A 12499-nucleotide genomic window follows, 5' to 3' on the forward strand; every position below is an offset into this window, starting at 1 on the left:
AGGGTGAACATGTGTGATCTAACAGAGCTGTTATCTGATGTGGATAAGCGCAGTACATGAACCGTGTGAGTAACAGGCTTGCTTCACACGGACAGGTCCCTGGAAACCACGCTGTACCTCTCCTAGTACTGAAGGTGAGTGTCTGTGTGTTTGTATACATGGGCATGTGAATCGATTGAACTGAATCTGCAAACAAGAGGTTTTTAAAGTGAAGACTTGACTTTCTGTATCCATCATCTGCCAAAGCTTCCTTATCTTCTGTTGGAACTTGTCAAGACAACAGTGCCTGCAGGTAGGTTTGGTCGTTTTTTCCCATGCTGATTTACAACACACACTAATATGAGTTACACTGTATCCTGGTGAATAATTCAGGCCATCATCAAATAGTTATAACTGTTTATGTTTGTTTAGATGGCTCTGATTGCACATTTGAAAAGTAGTTGTCCGACTGCTCAAGTAGCACGTTTTTATCTACACTGTTATGATCAGAGTCCACGAGAAAAAGGACTTTACCTCCTTGAATTGCTCCTCACCCTTCTTTATCTTTCTTGCCCTTTGATATGTATTGTCCATCTCCTTATTACTCACTCCCTTCATGATTGCATGTCCACAGATCAGTCGTACTGCCAGAGACCAGTAGGAGGTACTGGCAAACCACGGAGGCCACAACTCAAAAAAGTTGGCACTGTAGACCAGAGTCTCAGCCTGGGTCCAGTGTTCAGTGTTTATTTCTTGAAAACTGGTTTGGAGCCTCAGTAAATGCGCACAATGCTTTGGCCAGCAAACACAGTTTCATGCAATACCTGATCTTAATCATTTAGACCAAACCCAAGTCAGTTAGTCAAGTGTCAAATTTCGTGAAAAACCTGAATATGACACAAAATGTTTTTCATCATAGTTGCAATGTTTTGTCATAGTTTGTGTCCGTGTTTCCCTGCAGCATGTTGCAGACAGTCAATGAGTGGTTCTTCTGGGAGCGTTTGTGGCTGCCAGGAAACGTCTCCTGGTCTGATCTGGAGGACACCGAAGGTCGCAGCTACGCTAAAGCCTCTCAACTCTACGCTGCTCTGCCCTGTGCCCTTTGCATGCTCCTGGTCAGATTTGTGTTTGAGAGGTGAGAATATAGAGTATGTGAGTATAATGTGCCCGTGTGTCATTGAGCTCAGCATTGCAATCGTCTGGTTTCAGAATACTGGGATTATGTTGCGCAAGCTGTGTGGAGCAACACATGGGACTCCAAAGAGCCGCTGTGCTGAACCAGATAATGTGTTTTATAGTAATAGTGTAATGTTGCTTGCGTGCGGTTGCAGGTTCTTGGCCGCACCGCTGGCTGATGTTTCGGGAGTCAGGGACAAGATACGTCCCAAAGCAGAACGAAACCCACTGCTAGAAAACTACTTCTGTGACCACGCACGGGTTCCATCACAGGTACGTTTAAAGGGGTATTGCACGGAGAAAGAAAGGTGGTTTGTTGGTCACATACAGAAATATCAATCAACTTTCACACATAAGGTAGAGCATTTGAGTGGCTACTGTTTGATTCGACCCTTTCTTGCTGAACTGAGATGCATAGTAAATGCAATGTTTGCGTCAGAGACTGCAATTTAAAGGAGAAGTTCACAAAAAATAAACATTTTGTCATTATCCACGTACCCTCATGTTGATAGAAAGTCAGGTGAAGTTTCTTAGTTCTGGAGCTTCAAAGCAAAACAGCGTTGCAGCATTCTCCTAAACAACTGAAGTATTTCGGGATTGGTTTTAAAACTTAAAAAAACAACCAAAAGGTAAACATGAAATGGCTCCATACAGCTCATCTCTGAAAGCCCCAAGATCCCAGATTGATTTGAAATGATGTTATTTACACCCTCCATGTGAGCTTGTACACCCACATCAGATGGGCTGCGCGCTAATGTTTTTAGCTTAGCAGCTGCAGTAAGATTTTTGCTCTCAGGGCTTTATGTTGTTGTTTTGTTGGTAGTTGTAGTCCCCATGTACTTAAGTTGTTTAGGAGAAAGCTGCAACGTTGGTTTTCTGTGAAGCCCCAGAAATGTTTTGTGGACTTTCAACCAGCAGGGGGGTGAGTAGATAATGACTGAATTTTCATTTTTGGGTGAACTTTTCCTTTAAGGCTGCTCGCGTATAACTTCAGAGAGTGTGCATCCTCGGGTGGAAAGAGTCTAAAAACTGGATTGCCCCTTTTGTGTCTCAGGCCGACGTGACTATTCTGTGTAAGAAGACCAGTTGGTCAGAAAGGAGAATTCAAGCCTGGTTCAGGCGGAGGAGGAACCAGGAGCGTCCTGGGCTTCGCAAGAGATTCTGTGAGGCCAGGTGTGTGCGCTTTTGTATGTGTGATGATTGCAAACTGATGTGAGAACAAATGTTTCTGTGTAAATATGTGAAATTATTGTTCTTGTCTGTCGACAGCTGGAGATGTGCATTTTATTTTTCCGCATTTGTCTACGGAGTCTTAGCTCTCTATGATGTAAGTAGTTCGGGCCTTTTCCCATTTATCACGGTAATTGTATCTATGACAGGGTTTGTCTCTTGTGTCAGTCAGTTTTGAATCAACCAATTTTTCGCTTTGCTGCTTTTTTTGTCTTTCTCTGTGCTTTTCTCCTTCTGTCTCTCGATGTGCATGTACCACTCTGATTTCACTGTGTGCAGCTTGTGAAAGTACTTGGCTCGGTCCCTGTCTCATGTCACTCTGTGCTTCAGGGATTTTCTCACACTCTCAAAGTTGATATGGCAGACAAACATGCATGAGCTCGTGGCAATTGCGCTCGTCTCTTTTCTCAAGGCTATTCTCCAAACCCCCCCTCACACTCCTCTCCCTCTCTGTTTTTGTTGGCTGTAGAAACCTTGGTTTTATAATCTGAAGGAGGTTTGGGCAGGCTTCCCTAAACAGGTAAGTGTTTTTACCTTTGCTGTGAGGATGGCTTGTACAATATTTCATTATGCAGTAAACATCTCTGTGTGTGCGTTATGTATGTCCCTGCAGTCCATGCTGCCATCTCAGTACTGGTATTACATCTTGGAAATGGGCTTCTATGTTTCTCTGCTCCTCAGCCTCTCTTTTGATGTGAAACGGAAGGTGAGTGTGCAGGTGTATCAATTTTAAAACATAACCTGTATTTTGCCTTTTATGTCATGAGGGGTGGCTTTGTTTCGTATGCATACATGTTAACCTTTCTTTTGTGTGTGTGTGTAGGACTTCAAAGAGCAGGTGATTCATCATACAGCCACGCTGACTCTCTTGAGTTTCTCCTGGGTTTCAAACTACATCCGTATTGGAACCATCGTGATGGCTGTTCATGACTGCGCTGACATACTGCTTGAGGTCAGAGCTGTTTTTCCATCAGTGCATGTGCAAGCTAATCTTTTTTTCATGCTGTAAAGCTGATGCTGTATGAGTGGTTTTGCACTGTCACAGTTCTGCAGCAACAGACTGACTTGAAAAAGTAATTCATGGTTGCAGAGCTTTCTTTTTACATCTCCAGAGGAAAGCATGCTTGTTTACAAGGCTGAAAAAAATGGCTTAGTGGTCGTGTCAGTAGTTTTATGCAGAACCACAAGATGTCTTATTGATTGCTAGAATTGCTGCAGGCAGGACTCAAACAGGTCTGGTGACATGAAAAGTAAGAAAAATATGCTAAAATGCTCTCACTCACCTTTACTGCCCTTCCAAACTGCGTGAACATTGAGTGTGAATAGCAGTTAATGTGAAGGTTTTTGTCTTGCAGGCTGTACGTTTCTTGACATTTCTATTTGGGGTTTTTTGTCATGCGAGCTGCACACAGTGGTGGAAGAAGTATTCCAATGATTTGCTTTCGTAAAAGTAGTAAAAATACTGTGTCACAAGTAACAATCCAGCATAACTCAATATATATTGAATTATAATTGTGGATGCATCCATGTTTTCATCACATGAGCTAAGGAAGGAATGAATAAGGAATGACCTGATAATTAATCAATCGTTAACGCGTGTGAATAATTGTGATTTGAGGACTATATAGTCGATAATGATGGGTTAATAAAAAACAGACTGGGAGATACAGCATTAATGAATAATTCTGCCTAATAAGTCATTAATGCTGTATCTCCCAGTATGTTATCTAGTAACTCATTAGTTCACAAATATCTGTGAATTGACATACTGACATACTGACAACTCATCAACTACTCATCATTTAAGCACAAAAAGGTTATTTTTTGTGTACCTTCAAGTAGAGTGAATCATAATAGTTACCTAGCAGACTCATTAATTACTTAATAATTAGTTATGCTTTTTGTGCCCCCCTCATGTAAAGTGAGAGTAACTAGTGATTAAGTATTCAGTCACTAATGAGTCTAGATGGTAACTCAGTATTATGTTTCATTTTACTTGGAGGTGTAAAAAATAGAGTAACGTATGATTAAGTAATTAGTAATTAATGAGTCATCACTAGTTTGTTAATATAGTATCTCCCAGACTGGGATATTTATCAACGATTTATTAATTATCAAGTGATCTGTGCCTCAGTAACTACTCACATTTCTGTGTACATTCTTATGAAGTGCTACCTTGTTAATATCAATGGCAAACATGCCTGCATTGACTTTAGAGCTGACTAGAAAATGTTCCTAAAAAAAAAGAAAGAACGATAAAAGACCTGAGCCTTATTCCTTTCTCTGTCACACAGGGTGCAAAGGTATTGAACTACGCCAAGTGGCGCAAGACTGCTAACATCATGTTTGTGGTGTTTACAGCTCTCTTCCTGGGGACAAGACTTATTGTTTTCCCTTTCTGGTAAGTGTGTCAAATGGACAGATGCAGTATGATGCATGGTAGTGATGCTGGGTGAAAATGTGTGAAAACACTGTAATGTGTACACATCTTCTACAGGATTATCCACTGTACATGGGTGTACCCACTAGAGCATTTTCCTCCCTTCTTCGGGTACTACTTCTTCAACGTGATGTTGGTGGTTCTACAGATGCTCCACATCTACTGGGCTGTTCTCATAACACGAATGCTTCTCAAGGTTTTCTTCAGCACGGTGTGTTTGCCTGTGTTTGCCTGTGTTTCTATGTGTATATAAAGAGAAATGCATGAAGACTATGCAAATTCTTTCCACGTCTTGTTACTGCTCCTCGGTTCACCCTCATTTTGTTCCTCTTCTCTGTGGTTCATCTTTATCCTGCAGCTGGAGGGCGATGACAGGAGCGATGAAGACGAGGAAGACAGTGACTCACAGAAGGAAAGAAACCACAAATCGAGTCACAAGAATGGCCCTGGAGCCAGAGGCCGGGCCACTGGCCACTGACACATACAGACAGACAGAAACAGAGGAAAAGGAAAAATGAACAGCAGACACATGGACGGTTTCAGTCTGAATTGCAGCTGCTAGAATCTAATTTCATACATAACAGAAGAGTAAACATTCTTGAGCAGTGAATAGGCAGTTTTAAAGGAACTGTGAAGGATTATAAATAAACTGATTTGAAGCTGCGTGGTTTAACAACGTATTACCTTATTGTTCTCTCAATTAAAAAATAGAGGAAAACTCCTTTCATATGATGTTTTTGCATGTTTGTATATTGTTGAAAAAGAGATATGATATAATCACAATGACATGTGCGAGTCCCATGTATGCCATGTGCTTCCGTGTAGTGGAGCAGAAATGCTAAACTAAAGCACTACAGGGTAATTTATGTTCGTAATACTGTGAATTAATTCATGTGTGTGTGTGTGTGTGTGTGTGTGTTTAATACTGGATATGTGTCAGTATTTTTCCATGAGTTCGTCCTGCTTGGCGCTGTGCACCAGTGGCTGTGCCAGCACGCCCTCTCGCGACAATCTGCGAGAACTGACGAGCTGAAACGTTATTTGGTCCGTCCCCATCTGTTACCATAGAAACCCCTACACAAACCTGGCCTAGCCACGTTTAACAGCTCAGACGACACACAAGTTATTATCTTATCAGTCGGCTTCACAAAGAGTTGTCAGTGTTATGACCAGAATGGCTCACATGAGAACTTATCGCGCCAATGTGAAAATCGGAAACTGGAACGAGGACTTGCGCTTGGACGAGGTTTGTTTCAAAATAAAGCTGCAAACGGCCGTCACGTTAATAGACACATGACAGCTAGAGTTAGCTTATTCATCCTTGTGAGCTAATCTGCTTTTTATGAGGCGAGATGTAAACGTAGTGTACGTGTAGCTGTATACACGTGCTACCAGGTTATTAAATAACTGACCGACAATGGATTTGCCACGTAAAGCACGTAAAGCATAACTCTACTCAGTTTAGACTTACAAGATATCAAATGAGTACAGATGCAGCAGAGTTGTACATGTATGCAATGATACTGTCACATTTTCATACTGTTTTACAACCTTCATAGTCTGTATAAACAAGCATTTAAAAATATGGATACACAACAAAAAAAATTCTCATTACAGGTACCAAAAGTACCATCTCTTGTCAATTATTAATGTTCTTGTTATGGCTAATGTTGGTGCACTATGCAAGATCATGCACAATTTAGCACCAGGACTCATGGACAAGAGCCAGACTACCCAAGAGTACAGAGAGCATTTTAAAGTTATGCTGAAAACATGGTTGAAGGACAATTAGGTCTGTAATCATTAAGATAAAAGATACTGAATATAGACAGCATTTTTACTGAGTGTGTGGTTAGTAATTTCTTGTACTGAAGGCATCAGAAATGGTGATGGTGTGTGTGCCCCACTGGGAACTTAGTATTGTTTTCTTGGTTGTTTGTTTCAGGGTGGTTCTTGTGTTTTCTTAGTTACTCATATTGTGATTGTTTTGTTTACAAAGTGTAAGGTTTTTCCTCTGTAACACGAGCATCAGGGGTGGCCTCTGCCCAGGGACTACAGAAGGAAATTATCTTTCTGCTATATCTGGTACATTGTGCATTGTCCCTCCTAAATAAACAATAAACACATGTCAATTCAGTTTTAACTTGCCATTCTCATTTCCAAACTCTGGTAAGCACAGCAGCGATGTGCGAGTAAAGAAAGTATAGAACTGTTAAAATCATTTTAGCAGGTTAGCGGCCATTTAGGTTATTATTACGTAACTTAGCTATTGGGTTACATTTGTTCTCCTCGGGTGGCAGCCTACAAAACATGCACTGGAAGATTGTAGGAAAGTTTTTACTTTGTTTTGCAACCACACTGTGGAATAAAGGGGATGACAACGTCTAACAAGAAAAGAAACATTGATTTTGAAGAGCCAATTGTAGTTGTTTTTGTATTGTTGAATTCCTATTTATACAGGCAATAAAGAGAAACACCGGGATGGAGAATTGCTTTAGGGCCTGTTCGCTAACAAACAAGATGAAAAAGAAGGGAAGAATACAGTTTTTGTCATACTTCTGACCGTTGGTTGAAAGAAATCATCTAATTTCACATTGCCTGACAGCACCATATATGCACAGCCTGTATTGATACATGTGTGAAATATTCAAAGGCAAGACTTTTTTTGCATCATTTAATACTTTCCCTTAAATTCAGCCATGCATACTTGGTACCTCTGAAAACTTTGGGATTTTTGTTCAAATTTAAACAAAGTTATGTGGGTGTGAGCCCTAGAGTTTATACAGTCTGGGGCTTGAGCAAAGTTTGTCTGCACAGCATGGGTTTAGAACGACTCACTTAATAATTTGCAAATTGGTAGTTACACAGTATTGGAAAGATACAGAAATGTTGTAGGTGCCATTAAATTCCTGTACTTTTCAGTATGCCAAGATAATGGCAGTTCAGATCTAGAGATAAGACCTGATAATGATTCAATGATATTGTGAAATCTCTGTTTATGCTGATATTTTTGCAGGATGCCAAGAAAGAGTTTCTGGAGAAAAAAGAGAGGGGTGAGCTTTCTGCCCAGAAAGTAGACTTCCTCAAACAGAAGATGTTGAGTCCGGTAAAATGACTTCAAATTGATTAAGAGCACCATTACCAACAACAATAATATCACAATGATAATGGGGATGGTGATGATAATGGTGATGGTGTTTGTCCATGTGTGCAGGTGGATCTTACTGTGACCAATGATGGAAGACTGCACTTTGGCGATGTTGTGATGTTGGTGAACATGGGAGGAGAAAACAGGGAGTGCAGCGCAGTCAGCATTAATGCTGACGTCAACAGTTTGACGAAGATTCCTTCACCTGGCATTCAAGCCCCGTGCGGAATCAGTGCAGGAGGAGATATCCAGCCCTGCACACGCACTGCCTTCATCATCACCAGGTACGCACACAAATACACTTAAATTACATTAACACACATAGTAAAACTCCCAGATGTAAATCTGTAACACTTGCTGTGTGATTGCAGTGTAGATGGCAGTCCTGATCGATCGACTCTGCATTTTGAGCAAAGTTTTGCCTTGAAGACAACAAGTGGCTTTGCCAGGGGAGTAAGTGAACACACACGCGCGCACACACGCAAAATTTAACATACTAGGAGGAAGGTTTAACTGGTTATAAAACAATTTAATCCTGATGCCTTTATATGTCTGTCACCAGTTTGGATTCCGAGTTGTCCGCATTGAATAAGATATAACATTTTTAAAAAGTGTATGGTTTAGTGCCTGAGGAAAGAAGCTGCTCGGTAGTCTGGCGGTACACTACGGCACTAAACAAAGTTTACTCTATTTCACCATCGTCATATTACAGTTAGTAATCTTAACTAGCCACAAATAGATGCATATCTTCATCACCATGCATCCTGCAAATAGTAGGGAACTTAGTACTGCATTGTAAGTGAGTGATAAGTAATGTCATCTCTTCTGTTCAAAGATGGCCATTCCAGTTTGACATTGATGGATTCCTTTAGTCTTCGTTCAAACTATCTGTCTTCTCTGGCCAAGATGTTAACATTGTTGTCCACAAATGGATGATTTTTCTTCTTCAGATGTAAGTGGACAGTGTCTTGACCTGCACTACTGAGTTCCCTGCCCAGACAGCTTAACAACCATTAACACCCGGGCTCACCTAGCCCTAACACCCCACATGAAGGCCGTTTGGGTCAAGGACCCATAAGTGGCCCTAACAACTCTGTAAGGCCACTCCCACACAGAGTTTAAAAGCCTTCAGCTCCCCCCAGTTAGTTAGAATTGAAGAAGCCTCTTGGGTGAGAGGGTCATCAACGTGTTGAACGACAGTCTTTGAACAGAGGAGGTGGCCTAAGACATTACTTATCACCCACTTACAATGCAGTACTGAGTTCCCTCCCCAGACAGCCATTCACACCTGGGCTCACCTAGCCTTAGCAACCCACATGAAGGCCGGTTGAGTTAAGGACAAGTCGGTGATGTACAACATGACGCTTCAGATAAAAATCACAGAAGGGCTGCTTTGCCTGCAGGAAGTGGGAATGGGGTCAATAGGTGATTTTTGGTGGGTTGACCCGCGTTTAAAATACCCATGTAGACCCACTAATTTTGGTGGAAAAGCGGTATAAGAAATTAATCTTGGTGATGGGTTATTATGGATCATGGTTATCTCAGCAGGGCTTCAAGCCTTTAAAGTTTTGACAGAAAGCTTGTGTTATAAACTGGGGATGTGGAGTTTGAAAGACGAGAGTATTTACTTGGCAGTGTGGGTCAAGGGATAGATGCAGATAAAGTTGCTGCATGGGAAGTGAAATTATAGGGACTAAAAGTCAAAACATCATTGCCTCAACTGCTTTGATTTGACCATGCTTTTTTAAATCTGTCTCTCAGTGTACACAAAATGATGGAATACACATTAATATTTGATAAAAAAAAAATAAGAGAACCCTTTTCTGTCAGTTCTTCATGGCCAATATATGTGAATGTCATGTCATTATTGTTATATGTTGACAATATGTGAGTCATTTAATTTTTTATACCTTCAGTTAATAACGAGCTAGCAAGATTCTATTAGTTGGATTCTTAAATGGCACACATGGTTCACATTTTTTGTCTTCCTTCCCTTGCTTAGCTCTACCTGACAAGTGACCTGCAAAGTTTTCAAAAGGTAGGTTAAGTTTTAAGGTAAGAAAAGATAAGAATTTATGAGTCCCTCAGCAGGAAAATCCACATGTTACAACAGCGTAAGAGTCATAGGCAGAAGGAAATAAACAACAGTGGCTGAGTTATAGATAAAAATGTAAAACAGAACAAGCAAGACAAAAAATTGAATGATATAAATGTAATAGTAATAATAATAATAATAATAAGACTATATACACAATATACTGTATACTATTTGCCTTTTACTCACTGATATGATCGAGGAGGACAATTGCACATGATAATTGCACCCATGAAGACCATCAAGGAGAGTACATTACACTGAACAGCCAACTACAGTTATGAGTTAAACAAAGCAGAAAGCTTACAGGTACAATTGTTAAACGCAGAATGCATTGGTTAGGGTTTGTCCTTTTCATAAGATTTTCTACAATTGTTTATCTCATGTTATTTTGACTTCAAGTGTGCAAAAAAGTCCCGCCTACAAGAAGTAAACTTGGAAGTTGGCAGCTCCTTTCTCTCATGGTGGAAGATAGTGCACTTTGACCCCCAGGAGAGGCTTGAATATGAGGGACAGCCGGTCCATGTAAGTTCTCACTGTTCTTTAAATCATTAACTGAACAGTGGTACAAAATGTTTCTTTTGTTTCCACCTCCCTTGCATTCAGAATTTCAATGCATTTTTAAAAGGCTTTTCTTTTATCTCCAGGCCAATGTGAAGGTGCTGATCGTACACTGCAAGACAAACCAAGCTCTCGCTGCTCTCGGTGATCAAGTCCTTTGGTACTTTCCAGGTTCCTTTTAAAAATAACCCCAAACCAAGTTGAAATATGCTGCTGTGTCAAATCCAGTATTCTGTAAATGTTTTTGATGTGTGTGTCAACTTGGAGGTCCAATCAGAAATGTACTCAAATATATGTAACCAAATATGTCTTTTATAAAGAGAGAGAGAGAGAGAGAGAGAGATCAGAGGAAAACTACAGTGTGGATGAGGGTCTGCTTGCTTTCTGTAAATACAAACATCCTGTTAAGTTCCTTTTTTAATAAGGTTACTGTGACATGAAAAAACTATCCCTGAGATGCTTTGGTCAACTCCAAGGCAACTCTGCATCGCAGCAGCATTTTCAGCAAACATCTGAACTTTTGTTCATATTGAGCGTTCAGTTGCACTCAGCTGGCATAAAATGAGGACCTCCAATATGGCAGCTAGAGGTCATTTTACAATTCCTGCATGCCCGCTGTCGTTTTAAAGCTAACAGTTGTGTCCCTGCAGGACCACATATGGCAAAGAGTATGAGGTTACGGCTCACACCTTCTTGGACTCCCATAAAGCTGAACAGGACGATAACCATTGGATGATGTGCACCTCTGACCCAGCAGGAAACAGGCTTTTGCTTCTCAACCACCCACAGTCAGCGGCTTACAACGAGGAGCTCACACAGGCAAACCCTGACATCTAAAATCTAACGCAGTCCACTCTCATATCTCTGTGTTGTATACAATTAAGGCACACCACATCAGCAACGACGCCTAAACGTTTTAAAATAAAGGTTGTTTTTTTCTGTTTGGTACACTGACTTTTTCTCCTTGTGCAAAGACATTCCAGAGTGGACTCCAACCTGGAGTGTTAAGGTTACATGTTTCACATCAGCTAGCCAAGCCCCCAGGAGGGTCTGTAGAAAGAAGAATTTGATATGTCTCTTCAAACAAAGGAGGAGTACACTTCCATTGACCTTGTAGAGCAAAAACAAGATTTGGACAATTTCCCATGCATTTGGAGTTTCCCACAAAAGAAACTGAAAAAAAAGAGATGTTAACGAAATAAGGGAGTGAAGGACAGGCACTGTTATTGGATGGACATTGAATTCAAGACAAAATACCTCCAAATTTAATCACTTTAGTGTGTTAAAACACTAAAAAGGATGAGAGGATGAGAAGTTAAATGTCGGTTACATGATTGTCTTCTGGTAGGATCATTACCCAGTCTTTGCCAGCTTAGTGGCCTTTACAAATTAGGTTACATCATCTCTCACTTATATGAAATGGGTCAATCATCTGTGTGCATCGTGCTCAAGGTCTTGAATATTCATCAGACAAGTAATATGTAATATCTGTATGTAATACACAGTGCAACAGTATTGAAAGAAGAAATAATACGACCCCCCTGTTTAAAATTGAAAGATGAATTCACAGAGAACATGGCCTTGTGCAATTTGAAACACTAGATAGATGTTACTTTGTATGTAACATCACTGAGGCCTTACTGTGTGGCTTTTCTCTGCTTCTGCCACATTAGCATTTTCACATGTACACTTATATGGATTGACCAAAGAGTAACACAGGAAGTGCATATTTCACATATCACACTGCTATCTTTTCTCACTCAGGTCCCTAATGATGGTGGGTTTAAGCAAGTAGCTCAAGACAGAAATAAAATAAACAAATAATAAATAGAAAACAAATGCAGTTTTGTCATCATAGTCTTCTATGTAA

The 12499-nt window shown here is 40.5% G+C and overlaps 2 protein-coding genes across 4 annotated transcripts; both read left to right on the forward strand.

The window, feature by feature from the left end:
- Positions 1–165: 165 nt before the first annotated feature.
- Positions 166–5488, forward strand: cers3b (ceramide synthase 3b). 2 transcript variants are annotated; one of them, XM_084365377.1, is made up of 11 exons: positions 166–292; positions 941–1114; positions 1311–1428; positions 2210–2328; positions 2425–2482; positions 2855–2905; positions 2999–3091; positions 3209–3337; positions 4680–4786; positions 4883–5036; positions 5184–5488. In XM_084365377.1, exons 2-11 carry the CDS (start codon positions 942–944, stop codon positions 5301–5303), a joined length of 1122 nt encoding a protein of 373 aa, XP_084221503.1. In that variant the 5' UTR covers positions 166–292; position 941; the 3' UTR covers positions 5304–5488. The 2 variants fall into 2 exon arrangements, with proteins under 2 accessions (XP_084221503.1, XP_084221504.1); XM_084365378.1 differs by lacking the exon at positions 4883–5036.
- A 383-nt stretch (positions 5489–5871) lies between these two features.
- cfap161 (cilia and flagella associated protein 161) lies at positions 5872–11577 on the forward strand. 2 transcript variants are annotated; one of them, XM_084365379.1, is made up of 8 exons: positions 5872–6071; positions 7842–7931; positions 8040–8257; positions 8345–8426; positions 9976–10011; positions 10471–10593; positions 10716–10789; positions 11280–11577. In XM_084365379.1, the coding sequence occupies exons 1-8, from the start codon at positions 5991–5993 to the stop codon at positions 11464–11466; spliced, it is 891 nt and encodes a 296-aa protein (XP_084221505.1). In that variant the 5' UTR covers positions 5872–5990; the 3' UTR covers positions 11467–11577. The 2 variants fall into 2 exon arrangements, with proteins under 2 accessions (XP_084221505.1, XP_084221506.1); XM_084365380.1 differs by having other exon boundaries at positions 10716–10773; positions 11280–11456.
- The last annotated feature ends 922 nt before the right edge of the window (positions 11578–12499 follow it).

This window comes from Pagrus pagrus (genome assembly GCF_965226575.1).
Source record: "Pagrus pagrus genome assembly, chromosome: 10".
Lineage (NCBI taxonomy): Eukaryota > Metazoa > Chordata > Actinopteri > Spariformes > Sparidae > Pagrus > Pagrus pagrus.

Bases quoted from the DNA above. Each gene is read 5' to 3' on its own strand.
- cers3b (XM_084365377.1), top strand. From the start codon at position 942: ATGTTGCAGACAGTCAATGAGTGGTTCTTCTGGGAGCGTTTGTGGCTG. The intron at 1,429-2,209 runs GTACGTTTAAAG...TTTGTGTCTCAG, and splicing joins ACGCACGGGTTCCATCACAG to GCCGACGTGACTATTCTGTG. The intron at 5,037-5,183 runs GTGTGTTTGCCT...TTTATCCTGCAG, and splicing joins TCAAGGTTTTCTTCAGCACG to CTGGAGGGCGATGACAGGAG.
- cfap161 (XM_084365379.1), top strand. From the start codon at position 5,991: ATGACCAGAATGGCTCACATGAGAACTTATCGCGCCAATGTGAAAATC. The intron at 6,072-7,841 runs GTTTGTTTCAAA...ATATTTTTGCAG, and splicing joins AGGACTTGCGCTTGGACGAG to GATGCCAAGAAAGAGTTTCT. The intron at 7,932-8,039 runs GTAAAATGACTT...CCATGTGTGCAG, and splicing joins AACAGAAGATGTTGAGTCCG to GTGGATCTTACTGTGACCAA.